Here is a 21,592-nt window from a genome sequence, read left to right as displayed (position 1 = left end):
TTTGATAATCTTATTGCTAGAGTAGAAGTTGTGAGAAAAGGAATTTATTAATTTTATTAAGTAGACTACCGTTTTAAATTTTATAGAAACAGAATAGTGGAAATAAATTGTAGAAGTTTCTAAAATTTTATTGTGAATATAATTTTAAAAATAATTCTATATTTTACTGAAACGCCCCTAAGCTCACTGGGCAAGGTGTGTCCGTAAAATTACATTAAAGTATTTAACAATTAATTAGTAAATAACTATCAGAATTCTAACGAAAGTGTTACTGGGTTTTAAATTTATTTCATTAGCAATTTTTTTTAAAAATTGAAAATCTCATTTGGAAGTAATTTTGTTTTATTCCGTTGTTTAACTCTAAAGTAACTAAGCTGATACTTTTTAAATTATTTTTTATAAAAATTATATTGTTATTTAATTTTAGATATAAATCTTTCTTTACTTAAATATTCATAAAACTAAATATCCTAAAGCCTACTGGTGATAAAAATATTAATGATACAATAATCTAATGAAAAAAGTTCGTTATTTTCCATGCGAAAAAGCAACAAATTCTATGATGAGGAAGACACTACTTCCTCATCTACGATAGGGATTTTTTTTTTTTTTTTTTATACGAGGTGTGACAATAAAGTAATGAGACTGATTTTTCTTTGCAAGATGTGGCAACCCTGCAGCTTGCGTAGGCTTGCCATCTTTGACATTGGTCTATAAGCTACTTCTAGTCCAAGCGGCACATTAATGCAACTGCTCAGTCGTGAGTTGTGCTGTAATAAGTGAACAAGTGTTTGTGTCTCTCGTCACAGAAATGAAACCGCAAAATATTGCGCAATTTCTTTTTGCGTTAAATCGGGTGAAATCGCGACGACAACTTACGATAAGCTTCAGAAGGCTTTTGGAGAGGAGGTTATGTCAAGAACTCAAGTTTTTCGATGGCATAAAGTTTTTAGTGAAGGCAGAACGAATGTTGAAGATGAAGACCGCAGTGGACGACCATCAACCTCACGGACAGATGTCAACTTGACCAGGGTACGTGAAATCGTACGATCTGATCGAAGATTATCCGTAAAAATGATTGCAGAAGAACTCAACATCGATCGAGAAACGGTTCGTCTAATATTAACTGAAGATCTTGGTACCAGAAAGATTTGTGCAAAAAAGGTCCCCAAAAATCTCACACAACAACAGAAAGAAACACGGAAAAATGTGGCAGCCAATCTGTTAGAGCAAACGGAAATCAATCCAGATTTGTTGAGCCGTGTTATCACTGATGATGAAGGTTAGTTTTTTCAATTCGATCTAGAGACAAAACGCTAAAGTTCGGAACGGTGCTCAAAGGGATCACCCAGACCAAAAAAAGCTCGCATGTCAAAGTCAAAAGTGAAATGCACGCTTGTGTGCTTCTTCGATTCCAAGGGAATTGTTCATAAAGAGCGGGTGCCTCCTGGACTAACAGTTAACCGATATTTCTACAAAAAAAATTTAGAAAGACTTCGTAAACGAGTTCTTCGTGTCCGCGCCAACATTGCTGATAATTGGATTCTGCATCACGATAATGCGTCATCCCATACTGTCAGTACAGCAATTTTTAACCTCAAAACAAATTTAAGTACTACCACAGCCACCTTATTCACCAGATATCGCTCCGTGCGACTTTTTTCTATTTCCAAGAGTCAAAATGGCGGTCAAGGGACACCATTTTCAAACAATACATGATGTCCAAAAAGCTGTGACGAGGGTCTTGGAGGATATTACAGAAGATGAGTTCCAGAAATGTTACCATCAATGGCAGAAGCGCTGGAATAAGTGTGCGCAGTCAGAGAGGAACTACTTTGAAGGAGACAACACTAAACATGACTAAAACGGTAAGCAACATTTTTTTCACATCAGTCTCATTACTTTATTGTCGCACCTCGTATAACAACACAGCAACTTTACAATCTGTTCAGCAAGATAATTGAAAAATAAATAAATAACATCTATATTTGAACTAACATTAAGAAGTCACAGATCCAGCGGCTGGTAACTTAACGATAAAAACGAAATTAAAAAAATGAAATAGAAGAGCACTCCGTACAGCCAGACCATAAAGTCAGCTAATTGAAACGATAAGGCAAACCAAGGATATTGTTCCTTAAAAATCTTGAAAAATCACTGATCTTGTTATCCAATAAATTGACCGTCAAATAATTCGGGTGCCGATCCAAACGATTTTGTTACCGATTGCTGATCAGAGAGATTTCCTGACGAACGGTTCGCAACTTAAGATCATTATACACGAGGCTATTACTTATGTTTAGCATTTTATCAATGTTTTTGTCTGGTAGCGTTCAAGTATGTCAGTACTGGAGTTACACGCTGCATCCCACAATTCAAGCCCGTAAGTGAAAACAGGCTTCAAAACTGATTTATAAACCAATAATTTACTTTCTACTGAAAGCTGAGAACTATTACCTAACAGCCAATAGATGTTTTTAAACTTGAGACCCGACTGTTTTCGCTTAGATTTGATCTGTTTCGCCCAAGTAATTCGTCGATCACGATGAAAATCCAAATATTTACAGTCCTGAGATATCGGAATCGGAACATTAAAGATAGAAACAGGAGAACAGTGTTCCTTACGAACACTGGGTGAATGTGACTTGCTTTGATTTTGTTTTGTTTATTTTTATTTTCCAACGTGTAAGCCTTGATTCAAGGAGAGTGATATAATCTTGAATAAGACGAGACGCAGTAACCGGATCCTAGTGGGCAGCAAGATTTGCAGAATCGTCAGCAAACGTTGCAACTGTGGTATATGCCGTAAATGGCAAGTCAACCGTAAACAGAACATACTAGATTAGTCCGAGAACGTTTAGTCGAGGTCCCCTGATTGTATAAGAACAAATCCGTCAAAACCTCTCCATGTTTAACGTGAAAACACTTGTATTCCAGGTAAGATTCCAGCACTACCTAGAAAACATGCAGTAAAACCTTTTATAGTTTATAGAGCAACACGATAGGAAATAATTAATTTTTGTTTAAAGTGCATTTCTAAATGCCGTTATAAACTTCTGAAATTACTCCCTTCCGTAATTTTCCAAAAATTTGATTTTTTAATGAAAAAATTATTTCGTTAAATCAGTTTTTGAGTGATGGTTAAAAGTCCATATTTTAAAACGTATCTGATGCTTGGGCAATATACAAAAATAAAAACTTTAATTAAAGTAGTTGAATCTTGATAATTAATTGATGAATTTTAAAATTATGGCGAGTTCAAATAAAAAAAAAACATTATTATTTTGGTTTACAGTGTGATGTTTCATTCAGTTTTTTTTGGAATGGAGAGATCATTAGACATTTGGTTGATTTCATGCTTTTCTCCATTTCATTCTGTAATATTCTAATTTTTAACCTCAAAGCATTTACAATCCTCATTTTTAATTAACAAGGTTGTTAACAATACTAAGTTCTATTTTGATTAGGAAGTAAACAGAATTTTCTTTTCGTAATATGTTTCTGTTAAATCCACCGTTATTTTATCTTCTGTAGGTTTTTCCTTTTTTTCAGCTTTCAGGAACCAAATTAACTAAACCTGGAAGACTTTAACAAGTGATCCAACAGTGAAATTCTTATCTTCATTACTGGTCCTTATTTTAGCACCTTCCTATAGTAATATATTTAAAAATCTTGCAATTTCTCCTTTCTGCATTTCTTGTAATCCATATTTCACTAAAACAAATATTTCGTTACCGCAGAAATATTTTTTATTATTTCTTTATTTTGTAGGTCTGTATTCAATAATACTAGCAGACTTATTTCCTGCACTAAAGCGTCTTCTCTGTTATACCATTCAAATTTGTAGTATTTACTTAGAAATCAATTAAATATCTTTTCATTAATCTGTACTACGTTAAAAATAATGTTTCCTTTTCCAAGTTCTACGCATCAAAGGTTAACTGGTTGTAGACAGCAGAACAAGATTGGAGTAATATCTTGTTTCTCATCATCAAAGACCGCCAGATAATCAAATTATTGTACCTTAGAATATAAAAGATGTACACTTCAATAAAAACCATTTGAAAACAAAGGAAGAATATCTTTTACATTTCTGAAACTTGTTTTAAAATATATTAAATGGAAATTATTCTGTTTTTTCTGAAAAATAATAAATTGTTTCCTCGAACTGGTAATATAGTTACGATTATAGCATCAATAGAAAACTATCAATATTATCCATCAACAGAAAACTAGAACTTCTAAAAATTCAAAGAAAAAAATTTCTTTAACATTGTAAAGAACAGAAAAATTATGAATGACGAAAATATAAATTAAAAAAACTGTGTTAAACTCAAAACAAATATTGAATAGAGAAAAAAACGTTTCCTTATATTGAAGAGATACTAAATTATTTTTTTCATTTAGTAAATTTGTTGTCTACATTCTGATTATTGTTACAGTTTAGTCTGACAGAGAATAAAGTTAAATTAGATTCAGGTTAAAGAATAATATTAAATAAAAAAATCTATCTCAATTAATTTTAATTCAGATAGATAGTTACAACTGCAAAAATGAATGTTCTATAGCAAATTAGCATAACAAAATAATAAGTGTGATGCATTTGCACACGCATCACCAGTCTTACACTCTACACTATAATATATTTTACACTCGTTTTAATCGGTTATTATCCGACAGATTATTAAAATGACCTTAATAATAATTAATATTAGGAGTAAAGTCATTATAAAAACGAAGATTTATCCAATCATTAAACCGTGATGAATATATTTCGTTAATTAAAAAATCATTTTTTTATTAGCTTATATATTACAAATTTATATAGAAGAATGTAATTAATTATTCAAGAGGATTTATATATAAAACTGTAATTAAAAAAAAGACAAAAACAAAAAAACAACTTTTATAACAGTATAAATAGTAGTGAAAAATCCTACTGAAATTGGGTTAATTCTAATCCATCTCTGCAACCTAACTATAAAGTAAATCAATTTATTATAAAGAAATAAAAATAATATTTTGATTTTTGGATTCGTTAATCTTTAATAAGAAAATAACAACTGTGATTTTGTGACATTAAATGATTATTACAAACATTATTCAAACACTTTTATACCATTATCCCACACAGATCTAAGAAAAATATTTTTAATGAGACCATATCTATGAAACCTGGTGCAGTCGTTTTGGAGTTGCAATGTATTATAGACACATATATACATAAAAGTTGTTAAAAATCTTTTCTCTCCTTAAGCGAAGTAAAAACGTAACAAACAGATGTAAAAAAAAAACAAACTAAACCTTGCTAATACTTGGTTTATTATGTTTTCAAATGAATAATTAAATATTCTTGGCAATTCTTATTATTCTGATGTAATCAGTTAATCTCAACATATTATTCTATATCACTCTACAACTTAAAGTAACATTTTTCTTATTGCATGGTAATCTTTGTTTCCTGTACAACTTTTATCTTTCCTTTTTATTAACTAAGTAAGGAAATCCAGTCATGACTGTCATAACATACTAATCAATATCTTACATATTTACATGTATATTCGTAAGTTCTTTTCACAAACATTTTTTTCTTCTATTTTTTTTTAAATAAATGTTTTTAAAAAAATAGGCTTTAATTTTAAACTTTTTCAACTTATCAAATTATCAATATTTAATAATACGAGTAACATGACACTGTAATTTATCTCTTACTATTCTTTGCCTTTATAACGTTTTTACGTTAGTTTTTGTCATGAAATAAAAGTAAATAAAAAATATTCCGAATTGGAGTACCGAAAAAAATTTTCTGTTTGTGTGAAAGCAGGGTATATAATCCGTGTTTTTTTTTTAATAACTGAAAGGAATAAATTAATTAACTTGCTGTTTTAAACTATACAGTTTAGTTTTCTCTATGAGCACATAAAGAATGATTTGAATGTGAAAAGGCACTTATGAGGGTTGACTTTTCTGATAGTAGTGATGTTCACTGCTGTGGTGTACAATCTCACTAGCGAAAACATCAATTACAAGGTCATAGGAAAATTGATGGATTTAGTATATTTATATGGGAATGTATATTAGCTAAGTTTTATTTTTGAGAAAGGCTATTTTCCGAAGCCATCAGGCCACCTACAACTTATTGCATATAACACTTTAAATACATAATACGACGATAAATTTATACAAACAAATAGTAAGTATATAATATTAAACGTATTTAATAACGTGATTTATAAACCATAAAAGGTGGATTATTATTTTAATACTCGAACTATCCTGGGGATTAACTCTCGTCTCAAACCTATTCTTCATAATAAGGATTTAATTACCGTATCTACATACCGGTTTTAGACAAATCTTTCTGGTCAGATCTTTTAATATGGTTTATGAATAAGTGGATGCAGATGAACGTAACTATACTTGAAACCGATATTCCAATTTGTAAAATCTTTTTATAAATGGCCAGTCGGTTCGGCCGAATTTTAACATAATACGGTGATTATCTTAATTCATATCTTTCAATGTCAAGGAAAGTATCCTGAAAATTGAAGGAAAAAATAAAATGTCAATAGACTAAGTAACCTACAACAAACCGTTTCACCTAGATCATAGAAATCAAACAAGGTCTGGTAGAATTTTTCCAATATTGTTTGGATTTATTACTAGCTAATGAACATACCAAGAATGTCACCTTAAGTTACTGTAATAGAAGAACTCGCACAAAAACAAAGGGTTTTTATTAGAAAGTTTTTGTTTTGGAAATAATCTTAGCTCCGGTACGAACATTTGGGAAAAACTAAAAACAATAATTCCTCATAATAATGAAAAGATTATTACTATTACAAAAACGATTAAAAACAATTACAAAAATTGAATTTCTACACTATAGCAACAAAGCAGTTGTTTGTTTGTACATGTCAAAGCCGGCAACAAAGCCGGTAGACGAATAGCAGTTCAGACAAATTAAGTTCATAACCACAAAATACGTGAATGAGCGAAGGTGTACCTTTACTATGGCCGAGCCAAGAGGCTCAGGGGTTTTGTTTAATTTCTGATAACTGTAAGATTGACTCAGGATGTGCCCACGTTAATAAATCCTATGGCTAGAATTGGCGCCCACATCATTTGAGTAGGGCTATTTTTCTTGTTCTGAGTAGATAGTCTTTTCTTACAAGTCAATACTTTTCCTTATTCTTGATTTCTTCTCCCTATTTTGTTCGATATAAATGTAGACAGTATTTGTATTTATCCTCCTAAAATAAATGTGAGCCGGTTCCGTTAGGTTCAATAATGAGAATACGGGGATCTGCAAAGCTAAGTATGATATAATGTTGGTTATCGGAGAACTTTCTTTCTTTCTGATGAGCCAGAATGAACCGTGAAGGTGCTATCGCAAGAAAGTAACAGTCCTAAATTTTGTTAAATATAAATTTTTGAAATATATGAATAGACTGGAGATTTCATTTTTTTTTTTTAATGGGGTAACTTCAAGAAAAGTCAAGAATTTTTTTTAAGTTTCTCTTTTATGTTAGCGACGAAAAATAGTTGTTATCATTTCATAATGTTCATTGTTGCAACATTTGCTGACCAGCATTTTTTAAATTTATATAACGAGCATGAATAAATAAAATTTATCGATTTAATCGAAAAACCTGGGATGAGGAAAGAGTTTACAGGCCATTCATGTACGCGGGCGCGCGTATATGAATGGTCTGTACACACACACACACACACACACACACACACATATTCTCGTTTAAAGTTCAGCAGGAGGGACCAGGGGCAAAAGCTGTAATAAAATTATTTTATATATATATATATATATATATATATATATATATTTATTATATACTAGCCTAGCAATTTTCTTGTTTGACTGTACATAGATATCGGCATTTTAATACGGACATGTAAATTTACTTCTCCCACCATCGCTTTACTGACAACCGCTGAAATACGCTGCGCAGTAGACAAAAACAACTGAACAGTATCATTCTTGTGTGCCTCTTTTTCTCGCTCTCCTTCAGCTTATTTGTGTGAGTGAGAGAGAGTGAGAGAGAGTGTGTGTGTGTGTGTTATTTCGTGTGCGTGTATGTACAATGAGTGAAAAAGCGTTCGTGAAATTACTTATACATAAGCATGTCTTAGAATATATTTGTTAGAATGATTATTACATATTACATAGATACAATATATTAAGACAAGTGTTATAACTTTTAATCTTGAAATTTATAGAACTAAGTGGTACTAATTTAATACAGATATTTATATATTAAGTTATAATTATTTACTCACAAGGTACTAATAAATATTAAATTATAATATGTAGTTGTAGTTAAGACGTCATTTATTAAATTTATTAGCAGTAAACAATAGAAAACCTGATTTTTTTAATCAAGGACAACTGAATATATACTCTACTCACTAAAAAACTAGATCCTTATTTTAGCTTAAATTCATTTATGACGTTATTTAAAATTTAATTAATTCGAGAAAAAGATCCTTTTTTATTATATATGTGTTAAAAGAAAGGTAACCCACCGGGTTTGTCTAGTGGTAAACTTGTCGTCGTAAATCAGCTGATTTCGAAGTCGAAGTTCTCAGATTCAAATCCAAATAATGGTAGTTGTTATTTTTATTCGAATTTGAATACTAGATCATGGATTCCGGTGTTCTTTGGTGGTTGGGTTTCAATTAACCACTCGTCTCATGACTGGTCGGTCTGAGTTTGTGCAAGACTACACATTTACCGGTACAGTTACATAACACTGATAAGTCGCTAATGACTTTATTTTTGATATGACTATAAATAGAACTATTGAAAAAAAGTATTTACTACATTATGTGATCCTGTTTTTACTGTATTGTATTAATACGATTTTTTTTTGTCAGTATAGTACTGAATAAACAATTGATCGCTAATATGGTTACTATTGCTGAATCTATTGCTGAATAAACATTTTACTTAAAAAATCGGATGCAATTTTAGAAACTCTGTCAAACTGATGAACTGAATAACGGTTAAAAATAAATTTAAAAAAAAACCGTATTACAATGAATAATAAAACCGCATTAAGTAGAAACAGCTGTAGAAGTTACTATTAGTAAAAAATAGGACAAATTTAGTTAACCGAAAGGCAGGAAAAAGACAGAATTCGGAAGAATAACCCAGTGGATCAATAATTGTATCATTACAGTTACTCACGCTTTGATATTTGATTTCCATCGAACAGTTGAATTACGGATCTGCTGAGAGTCATTGAACAATTGTTCGTCCCGGAATTGATGCTAAAAAATATCTGGAATACTTTTATTTCTCAACCTAGACGTCATAGATAAAAAAGGAAAAATGTAAGTAATCTAGGTACCATGAATGTTATGAACTAGGTGAGTGTCTTCTAATTATTTTCTTGTAATAAAAAAAAAACCATCAAAAGCAAGTCGTATTTGATCTTCAGTTCCAATTTCATTAAATATTTTGTAAATTTTCCTATATCTGCTTTTTAAAATTGGCTTCTTAATTTTTTTCACTTAAGAGCAAAATAATAATGAACATGTTTTAATTTTTAATCTATAAATTCTTTTGGTATTCCAAAATCAAGAATTCGAACTAATTTTTCAAACATTCTTGTTCATATTGAGTGGAGTGCTTAACACCGAAATTTTTCCCCAAAAGTGATTTAATAATATCGTTGTAAATTGTTTCAAAATAAAAAATGTTATAAGTATTAAATCTATTCCAAATTTTGTGTAAAAAATTTAGACTTCAATGTTATTAAAATTTTCAATAAAAAGTTTAACTTATAATTTATTAAGTAAATACATTTTTGTACCACAAAGTAAAATTTATTCTGACAAATTTATCATAAGCTATGTTTTCTGCAAAAAAATTACTTATTAGACAGTCTTATCGAAGATATTCAGTTAAGTGAAAGCAATATTAAAGAAATTATTTAACCTTCACGCTGGGTCTACATTTTCCAAAATAATTTTATTGAAAAAATTAATAGAGTAATCATATTCTGATTTTTCAGTATATATACGATAATGTTACAGGTAATTATTCTGATAATGTTACCAGGATTATCACATGATGATCATACGGGATGTTTACTAAAGACATTCTTAAATATTTTTTGCTAAAGAAAAATAAACATCGCTTTCTTACTTTCATTTAAGCTATCTGTTATATTATAATGTTGTTCTTACATTTCTGATCGCACCCATATTCTTTTGCCCTCATCTCCATTTTACAAATCTTGATATTTTTATATTTTTAGTATAAAAAGAACAATTATCAGTAAGTGCCATAGCTATCTTTATTTAAAATAGCTGTAGATATTTATTTAAGTAGTTCTGTTTTTAAAAAAAAATATCTAAGTCTGAATTAAATGTAAAAAGTACGTCTCGTTCAAACATCAATTATTTAGAAAAAGGAATAAGATTAAAGTTAAAAAAAAAGTATTAATAACCCTAATTGGTTTTCTATTGTATTAATGCGCAATGATGAGTAATTTTTCAAAAGGTCTGTGGAAAGGAATTTTAATTTCTCACAAGAGCTTTACTTTTTTTATGACCTTAGTAAGGAATCGAAATCACCTTTTAGCCCTTTTTTCTCAAGTAAACTATTTTATTTCGTTGCAGAATGAAGATGCAAGTTATAATTAAGGTTAATCTATATTCTTTAGGTTAATCTTGGGGTAGAATTTTGGATGCATTTATGTTTTTAAATTAGTTTTTTAAATGTAGACTACAGGTTATTGAATCTTTTGTTATTGCGATGATACGTTCAGTACACAGGGAAAAACTAAATAAATTAGAGTTCTTAAAAAATATTTAGTAAAATATTTTAATATTATACAAGGCAAAAATTACAGAAAATTTAAATAAACAGTAGTAGTACACGTATGGGACTAAATTATTAATCAATTTTACTGTTTTAATTCTACTAATGGAAGATGATTTCGTGATGCAAGATAAAAATGTTAGCTGACAAGTGTCTGGTTAGTGTTGGTATTTTTTTTCTCTCTCAATTAACCTTATTTTATACAGAAAATTAGAATCCTGTTATTTATTACACCCTGTTCTATTTATTATTTCACGACAATTAAATTAATTAATTAATTCAATTAATTGTATAGCTAGTTATAAATTCCATCTAGTTAGTTTATTTCTGATAAAAAAAGTGTATATTAAGGTTATATTTTATTTCAGATATTTTTATTAAATTTTTTTATTTCATTCATTATTTATACTTCTATATTTTTTCAGTAAAATACTCATATACATATGAGTATTTTAGTATAAAAAAAATATGAATCGGAAACAATTCAGAGCGTAAATCTTATTATTTGGCCAATTAACAGAATTAAGAAAAATTCTAGAAGATTGAAGAACTTCATCAATATATGGTATACTTAATGATTAACAACGGTACCGGTGTTGTTAGTGAAGTTTTGCGATACTACAGAACCTACGTATAAGTCCAAAAAAAGGCACTTTACATATTTTCTGTTTTAGATAAAAATAAAACCATATTACTAATGTTCTCTAATAGCTAGGGTTAAATTAACGAAACCGTCTGATGGATTTCATTCCAAACTATAGTTTGGTAAGAAGAAGGATATGGCGAGTGTAAGCTCTTAAAAGTTTGTGAAAAAAATCATATCACACTTATTAACGTAAGTAAATGGGTGCTCAAAGTAATTTTCGATAGCGGTTTTGAACTATGAATTATGTTGTAGTAATTTTTTTATATTTAAATTTTGATACGTAATTTACAATAAAAATTTATATTTAACGTATAAATTACATATATTTAGCGAAATATTGCAGTTTTATAAGTGTTTAAAATTTTAATTATTTTTTTTAGTATGGTAAGTTATCAATAAAATAAAAGTTAGATTAACTAATGTGTCAGTGATATTTTAAAATACTGAATTGAAATAATAAATTTAGTACTAAAACAGCACTTGAAAAGGTAAGCTAAAATTTTTCTCTATGCAAATTATATTAAACAAGTAGAGGGACCATAACGGAAAAGAAATGTCTAGTGAAAAAAAAGAAAAAAGTAGCTAATGTATTGTATAATATTCAGCTACATTTTCCTACAGAATGGATTTTTATTTATAAATAAATAAAATCTCTATTTCCATGATATTGAAACGATATTTACTGATAATAAACAATTTTATTATAATAATTTAAAATTTCACTTATACGTTAAACTAAAATCATACATTTAAAATTGAAATATAATTTGAACATTTTTCACATAGATTATCAAATTTGCAAGTAGAAGAGGATAATCATGGGCTGTGATAGGGTAAACCTGACGATAATTTATTTTAAAATAATCTAATGCAGTTTACTTATTGATATTTAATGGAAGGAACAATAAAACACAAACTGGGAACAAGAAAAGTCTTGCTAAGAAAAACATTAAACTAATTTTAATCTACCAGTATAATATTTTAGAATTATAGATAATTATATCTATAATATTTGTGTGAAGGCTTGGGCTTCTAATAAATGCAAAACTGGTTTATTTTTATTATTATTATTGTTGTTGTTATTATTAATTTAGAATCCAAGTTACGTGTGTAAATATAATGGATTAATAGGTTATTAAAATAGGTAAAATGAATGACGAATTTATTATGAATTTCTTATATTCTTTAAAACGTGATGATGAAGAATTATATTCGAAACGTAAGTTTAATATATTAATAACTAAACGAACTAACACCGCATACATTAATACTTGTGAATTTTTAAAGTATTGAAATTCCAATCATTGTAAAAAACTATATTCGTTATGAATGGAAACTTGGCATCACAAAATATTCTGGTAGTGTCCAGGAAAAGTTGAAGGTTCTCAATTTATGTAACATTACTTTCCTTACTTACTGACTCATAAACAACTGTATAGCGCTCTCCTAAACACAATTGTGAGTAACATCTTTATCAAGGATCAGGTTTAGATTTCAGAGAGATTATATTAGTCTGTAGACCTATACAAAATACCAGAGATACTATCCGATTACCCAGCAAATTCACAATAATAAAAATAGAATAGATAAAAAGCAAATCATTGGAAATGCATATGTAAATAGACGTATGTTTAAAAACACTTAATAATGTAAATATGTTCAATGAAGAAATAATTTTTTTTTTATAGAAAAGATATCTTTACTTTTTATTACTAATCAAGAAGCAATTTGTTTAATAAATAAATGACTGTTAAAAATCCATCCACTGTGTAAAAGTTCCATCTATAGAGAGATTTTTGTGAATCGATTTATAATTTTTATAAATCTCTCATTCCAAAGAAGTTTTATTGTCCCGTGCTCCCTATTTCTTCACAATTTCTTAAAATTAAAGCTCCTGGAAACAACATATCTGTGTGGTGTATTCTCATTTGAAATCCATCTTAAATAAACTCGGAATTATCATAAATTTTTATAATAAAAAACCACATCCCTGGCCATTTTTTGAGTGCATGGAAGACGATTTTAATGAAATGTATAATTTACCTATTCAGCGATGGATAATCAGATGTATAGCTTTTGATGCCGATCGGCTAAATGTTTTTTCAGTCTCAAAATCAAGTTTTTTCAGTAATCAAAAATTTCATAAGATCTATATAAAATATTATTCTTCTTTCACGGTGTTTGTGTGTGTGTATGTTTTAATCAGAGAGAATATCATCCCCATTTTTTCCTCTTTTTAAAGTTATACCGTTAAATACTTTAACTTTCATTGGCCGTTGAATTTACTACCACTTGTTATTCTTTACAACTTAATATCCGAAAAAAATAAGTTTTTATAAATTTATTTTTATAAAATTCATAAACAATAAATAATGTATCAATCAGTTACTTATTTATACACCAGCAAGACATTTTCTTATGCAAGGTCGAGTAAACATTTGTAGTTTACAGAACAGTAACATTTGTAGTTTAATAAATCAGTCATGTACCGTAGTAAACATTGCAGTACAATTGAATCTCTGCACACAGCTAATAAAAGCATTTTATCACCCTTCGTTAATATGAAATATATGAATATAATGTCGATACTGATTAAGATCCAAGCAATTTAGATTTAAAAAAAAAAACCAGCAGCAAATGTTAACTCTAATGTAAGAATAGTAGCATAAATTACTAACGATGGTGGCAAAAATGACTAAAATATTCATAATTTATTAGAAAAGCTGTAGGACTATCATAAAAGTTGGCTCGGTTTGTTGTTGGAAACGCTTGTATTTTAACATTTAAACTTGTTAAAAAATCTGTTAAAGATGTATGAGCAATTAATTTCAACAATTTTTTTATTGGTAATAACATTTAAAAAAACGTTTAACTATTACCTGAGATTATTATTCCGATATTGCTAGAAATCAATGGATTTAAGCTTTTAATTACCTTAATAACAAAACTCTAATAAAACAAACTGTTAGTATAAAAAAAATAGGACTTTTCTAAATTCACGCAATATAATGAAGTTGTATCAAAAGGAGATAAAATGACTTGCCGAAAACGACATTTATGTTTTACGGATCGTAGATAGTAAATACTGGTCTTTCTCTTCTGTGATACAATCATTATATCTCAATTATTGAATAAATATAGAAGTAAATAATAGTAAAAAATAACTTAATTACATTTTACAAAACTTTTTCCAGATTATTTTTTAAAAAAAAACCATAGTAAATGTATACAAATAGTAGTTGTTCAGTTTAATAATCTATATGAATAAAAACATTTTTATAGAAACAATAGAAATTTCGTTTCAGTTTAAAAGTTACACGAGAAATCAATTATAAAATAGTTTTTTAACGATTTATTTTTAAGACCTACAATATAGTTTTTTTTTTGTTTTACAAGTTCTCTAAAATATATAAAGTAAAAGCCCAAAGACATCTCTTATTTTCTTCACAACGATAAGAACAGTTGTTATACGTAATGCTAATGTACTTTAATATTTAGAAGTATATACACCGGTTTATTATACAGTAAAAAGTATAAAAGACAAATTATTATAAAATGTATATTCTTAAAACCTATAAATTTATAAACTTATATGCTCAGTTACAAATACCAATTAACAAATGATTAAATCAAAGCAGAGGTAAAGTTTAAATATCTTTTACTTAATAAATAAATTGTAGTATTAAATTAAATCTGGTAATAAACTTTGTCTTCTCGTTGTTTCTAGAAGAATTTAAACCAAATCTGTTCGTAGTGAATCTATAAATACACAAGAATGATAGCAAAAGGAAAAATCTACTTGTATGACAGTTTTGAATGAAACGTACGTAAATACAGTTTTTGTTCCCTAAATTTTATGATGGTATATAACATATCATTGCTAAGTAGTAGTTTATTATCAGTTTACAGGAAACTAATAACATTTCTTAAATTTTCTTTGGATTCTTTTTCGGCCAGTATTAAAGAAGTATCAAGTTATTTATAAGTAACATATTCGTAATTCCTTTTTAATTTTATAATTCACATAATTTCCATTGTAACCTTTTTGATTTTTAATAATTAATTGAATATTTTTGGATCAGGAAGTAGTGTAGAACGGTAGAAAAATACTTAATCTCATACATTGAGATGAATTGAAATTAATCGTTTTTATAATATTATTATTATTTAGTTACTAGAAGGCCTAAAGCTATTCAATTAGTCTGGATTACTAAACACCATTGTAAGATTTACTTAAATCTTAGTTTACTCTAGCTTTAGGACATATCTGAGATTTTAAATATCAACCTCGTTATTGAAAGGCTGTATGTAGAAATATTAAAATATATATCAGCTTGACAATTTTCTTTTTTTTATATTGATCGATTTTCTAGTTCTACAATATTGCAAACCAGACAACATAAATAATGAAAATTGTTAATGATTGTATTCATTCAAGAATAATCAACGAAGTATTACAAAATTTCAAACAATAAATAGATATTCTATGTAGCTGTTTTATAACATCCCATCAAGAAGAAAGTAAAAGAACTTGAGAATTTAAAATCAAACATAAAAAACTTATAGATCAGAAGAATAATTATAATTTCAATTAATAAAATTAATTAAGTTCATCCAATTAGTCATGGATAAAGCTTGATTACTTCCGACGAAGTGACATAACCAAACCTAACTCGTCAACGCAGTTTAGCTCACATCTACAAAATAAAGTATAAAATTTCAAGCAAAAGACATAATTTATAATAATAAAACTTATATATTGACAACCATTATTAAATTTAGTATTTCAATTACAAAAAAATATATAACCCATATTATAGTTCTAAAAATACATATAAAAGACAAATAAAAAGATTTTCATAGTCAAAATTTGTGATGAAATATTTCAAACTTATTTTGTCTCATCTGATGCTTTACAGTGTAAAACCAAATAAAAAAAAGAATTCTTATAAAAAAACTGATGAAAAAAAAATTATTTAGAAATAACTATAACTGAAGGAAGGTTTAATGAGGGTTTAATGAAGGTTTTTCACATGCTTTAAGGAAGGTTAATTAATGAATATTCTCAACAGAATTTTTAGTTTTAGTTAAATTATTTCTATTATAGGCCTATAATATTATAGTAATTATTAAAAACGTTAATGCTAGATATTATTAAAAATGTTAACATAATTGTAACAATAAAAAAGTATTTATTTTTTTTATCTACGCGTACTATGAACTAATAGGCTAATGTTTATAGTCTACAACAAGGAATATTTTGCCGGTAGGCTATAAATGTTGACATCATAAAGTTTGACTCATCATAAAAGCTTCAGTGAAAAATGCAGATAATTTATTTTTTATAAAACTACATAGGTAACTGGATTTTTGGTATTAAACTAAAATTTATAAGATAAAAAACTATATAAATAAAGTAATTTAAGATAGGCTAATTATGTGTGGTTTTTTATTTTAGATAGAAAATAAAACAAGATGTAGGCCTATATTTATTCAATATTTACAGATGGTATATTAATAAATTTATTATTATTATTCAATGACAATTAAACTAGTAACAAGATTTATTGTATAGAAATGTTTGCTTTTAATGTAAATTATTTGTTCAGCCAAAAAATTGCAAAATAAAAAAATTAAAAGTCAAAATAATTTAAATATTTAAATTAATTAATATTTGTCCTTTTTTAATATTTAATTTCACATATTGTAAACATAATGTTCTTCTCTTTTAACAAAAATTGTTACTTTAAATACGCCATAAATTTAAAATTAAGAATTACCTTTCTTAGTAATTTTTACTTTTTTATTTTTTCGATATTTTATTTATTTTGTAACAAGCTATTTTTTACGATATGTAGATTATTTATTTTAATGAACAAGACACTAAATATAAATTAAAGTATTAAAATTTCTATTAATATTTTTACGATTGTATATATTTTTTCTGGTTTTTAAAGTAAACGTAATTTATATATTATGATCTTAATTAAAAAATATATATTTTATAATAAGCAACAGTAATAAAAAATAACTCAGTGACTAGGCAATTAAAACAATTAACATTTAGGCCGACTAACATACTTAGATTAATTGTAAAGAACTGTTAGTAAGGTATTATTACCGTATTAAGAAGGTTAATTTTGTAATTAAAATAAAGTGGATAGATAAACTTTCTTCTTTTCAAAAATAAATGATTTCGGGAATATTTCAAAGCAAATGTATATTTTTAGAGACGATGTAAATCGAAAAATTTAGAAACTAACCTAACTAAAAATATTGATCCGTCTATAGCCTAAGCCAAATTAAAATAAAATATAATTAAATAAAATTGAAATAAGCTAAAAAATATATATATTTTTTTTAAATAGAATTTTAAATTCTATTAAAACTTTCAACAATATTTAAAAATTATCATAAAACAGCTGTTAGCTTAATAATATCAAACGTAGTCTTATCAAGTCAGATAGCCTTTACGGATGGACAATAATTTATGTAGCATATTTCCATTGTTTTAATGTGTAATACGTCAACCAATTCTGTGTTACAACAAATTATTATTATCTAATCACTTAAATAAACTAATTATAAAAAATTAATTAGTTATTATTGTAATAAAAATAAAAATCTAAAACTTTATAAAATTTTATGTAGTACAATTTGTTTAACAAGTTGTAAACATTATTTCTCAGAAAATAATCATGTAAAAAATATTTATAATAATTAATTTTTTTTTTTAATTTCATTTCGTCAGTTTATAAATCCACTTTTTTATTTTTCAGTTAAATAAAAATATACTCTTGCTTTACGACAAGTAAAACGAGGGATAAGTTTATAATAAATGCGTGAAACTAAGTTTTATTTACAGCTACCGTGAATTTATGCAAGAGATAAGGAAATTAATATATTTTTGTAGCTTTGCTTTAATAATTATTAGTATTCATTAAATTAACTTATCGCCAAAACTATTCGTGCGTAATGGTATCCTTGTGCTCGTGTGTGATGAAATTTAATCGGCAAATTTTTATTTAAATATAAATTATAATTGTAAAGAATAAAAAATGAAAACAAAACTCGCGTAAATGTGAAATATAAAAGCCAAATAATTACGTAGAAGATAAATTTAATTTGAATAAAAAAATTTTACTTATTCCGTTTGAAATATTTTACCCAGATAAAATGAAATAATTTTATTGGCATGCATTGCGTCACTTAACTTCATTTATTTAATAATTAAAATAAAATTTAAAAAATAAATATATTTAGTACAGGTTTTAAATTTTATTTTATGATTTTTTTAAATTCTGATCAAAATCGTTCATTTAAAATGAAATTTGAAAAACTTGATTTTAAGTCAATAAGTAAGCATAAAAAGTTTTATTAAAAAATTTTTTTTTTTTAAGTTAAAATAATTTTTTAAATTATTTAATAATTCATTTATTTTGTTTTTTATAAATTAAATTTTAATTAATATTATAAACGTAACCTACTAACCTAAATGTAATAATATTTCCAGTTCACAATTTTGTTACGCACAAACTTAATACACTCGATTGATATTAAAATATTAACTAAAAACTTAAAGGATTAAAAAATAAAAATGCGTTAAACAATAATGATACAATTTTATAAATATTAAAGAAATTTATTTCATCAGATTCTTGCAAAAATGAATTTATATTTTACGTTAAAATATATATTTCGTAACAAGATTTGAACTAGGCTTATTAATATATCTATGTATACCACATACGGGTACATAGTTTCCTGTCGAGCGTGCATTGTTCACTGAGCCTATCCTTAACCTAGACTACGTTATTATATGTTATGATAAGGCTATGTTACCGACCAGGAAGCGCCGGGAGTAGGAGCCTGGCCGAGGAGAGCGAGCAGTAGGGCTACGGTGGAATAGCGCATCGCGGTCAGCGCCCCCTACCGGAGGCCTGCAGCCCCATCTGGCCCGGTTGCCGCCTGCACCCGCACTGGTCGCTCTTCGCTCCCCGCAGGCCCCCTCCCAGCCTTCCACCCCTCCACCACGTGCTTTCCGACACGTATTTAAATTATTTCAAATTTATCTTCTTAAATCGTGTTTGAACTTGACCGCTTTCAGCTCAGAAAGGCACCTATATACTGCCCCCGCGGTGATGGGTAGCAAGGTACGCACGGGTGCAAGTTCAGAGACGCTCTGGCACTGGGGACAACATCTGCCCCCACCAACCCTAATGGAATCGTAGGGGTGGGGATATTATAGTGACGTGTGTCAACCGGTATAATTGTCTAAAGACTCATACTTCTGTCGAAACAAAAATATTTAAATTTGATAATTTGTAAAATTATTTAAATCAAATAAACTATAAGTAATTTATAGTGTCGTATTTTAGGTGACGATCTTTAGGATATTATTTATTTTTATATTTTACACACAGCTGTAAACGTACAAGAAAATTTTAATTAAGAATAAATTAGTTCTAAGTTTATTTAAAGAATTTTAGTAATATACCATTTATATAGAATAATTAACGAGTATTTAACAAGATCTGACATTAACGACTTCAATACAGGGATCATGTCTTCATTTAATCTGTTGTAAGTGCTTAATATTACCGAGAATAGTAAAAAATTAAAGATCATTGGAATATCTAAAGAGTTTTAGAATTAACTTATGAAACAGAAGCGTTTTACTTGTTTATTAATTTATGTAATTTAAAAAAAAATGTTATTTTTTGTCGTTCTAAACAGGAATATACTTTATACACTTAAAATTTCATTATTTCAAATCATTGTTTAGTTTTAAATAGAAACAATCTCATTTTGGTCATAAATAAAAAAAAGTAGTATATTTTTTACATTTATGAATTCTGTTGATTAAGTCTAACTGCTAATTATTTTGGTTTCATTTATTGTTTTAACTTAGCCAAAAATTCTTTTTATAGAAAAATGTTATTTATCTCGGAATACTGGCTCAAATAATACAGAAACATATCTCAAAGTATAAATGGAAGAAAATTACATTTATAGACCGGTGATATGTTTTAACACGCGTGTGAGGATAAATTATACATTAAGTTTATATTTAAGACAATGATGAATTTAAAATACCCAAATAATACAAATAGTGCTATTTAAAGAGGGTATTTAAATAATAACAGTCTATAAATAATAAAACAAAATTTTTGTTTAATTTTTCTCAATCTTCATGTCGCTTAAATTGTTTCAAAATTATATTTTTTTACTTCCTTGATTTTAATTGATCTTAAAAATTCTTCATTTGCGAATAACAGCATGTTTCGGGAACAAGTTCCCTTAATTAGAAGTACAATAAAACACAATTGCTTCATCAGAAATTGTGTTTATTGTCATTGTTGTAATACATAAAAATTTATGTATTTTAATATTTTTCCGTCAGTATTTTTGCAAACTACAATCATAGACTCCCTACCACAGACAATAATGGAAACATAATTGTGTTTTGTGTTCGTACGTATATTTTAATATTCGACATTTATCCCTACAACCTACAATAATGGAATAATATATTAAACATAATTCCCTTTGATGTTGTTTCTACTAAACAAATAAGTAGAAATTACGTTACTGTAGACAGCAAGGATAAGACACAGTATTAAAATACACAAATTTTTGTTTATGTATATATAACACAAAACAAAATTGTGTTTTATGTGTATTATATAAAATATCGTATTTTATCATTGTTTCTTCACCTCCCAAAATATAAAATAATGGGCTTGTCATTACAGACAACGATGAACACAACTGTGTTTCAATATTTTTTGTGGTAGATACGAGTTTTAATATTTGGCCTTCATCCCCACAATCTACAATAATGAACTAATGTATTTAACACAATCATATATGATGAAAATTTGATCTAAAAATGTTCACTTCAAAGAAACAAGTTACAAGACGAACTTTAATCAACATATTTATTTTTAAAAATATTTTAATTAGCAATTTATCCTTAATTATTACAATAAAATTAATATTATATCAATTTCTTTACAGGTAAATTACTCGAGAAAATCGATAATGACAAATTAATAGCAATTAATCAAATACTGTATCCTTAAATAATTTAAAGGATT

General features: G+C 27.3%; 1 protein-coding gene across 2 annotated transcripts in view; it reads right to left on the bottom strand.

Moving 5' to 3' along the window:
• LOC142319580 (protein Wnt-6-like) overlaps positions 1-19,491 on the bottom strand; it is a 118,688-nt gene extending 99,197 nt beyond the window's left edge. For both annotated transcript variants that reach the window (XM_075357032.1, XM_075357033.1), the window contains exon 1: positions 19,339-19,491. In XM_075357032.1, the coding sequence (XP_075213147.1) occupies positions 19,339-19,406 (68 nt within the window). In that variant the 5' untranslated portion in view covers positions 19,407-19,491. The remainder of the gene's footprint in view (positions 1-19,338) is intronic.
• Between the last annotated feature and the right edge of the window lie 2,101 nt (positions 19,492-21,592).

The sequence above is a fragment of the Lycorma delicatula genome, chromosome 2 (assembly GCF_047948215.1).
Source record: "Lycorma delicatula isolate Av1 chromosome 2, ASM4794821v1, whole genome shotgun sequence".
Lineage (NCBI taxonomy): Eukaryota > Metazoa > Arthropoda > Insecta > Hemiptera > Fulgoridae > Lycorma > Lycorma delicatula.
Note: the sequence above shows the minus strand (reverse complement) of the source record. Positions and strands in the feature narration are given on the sequence as shown.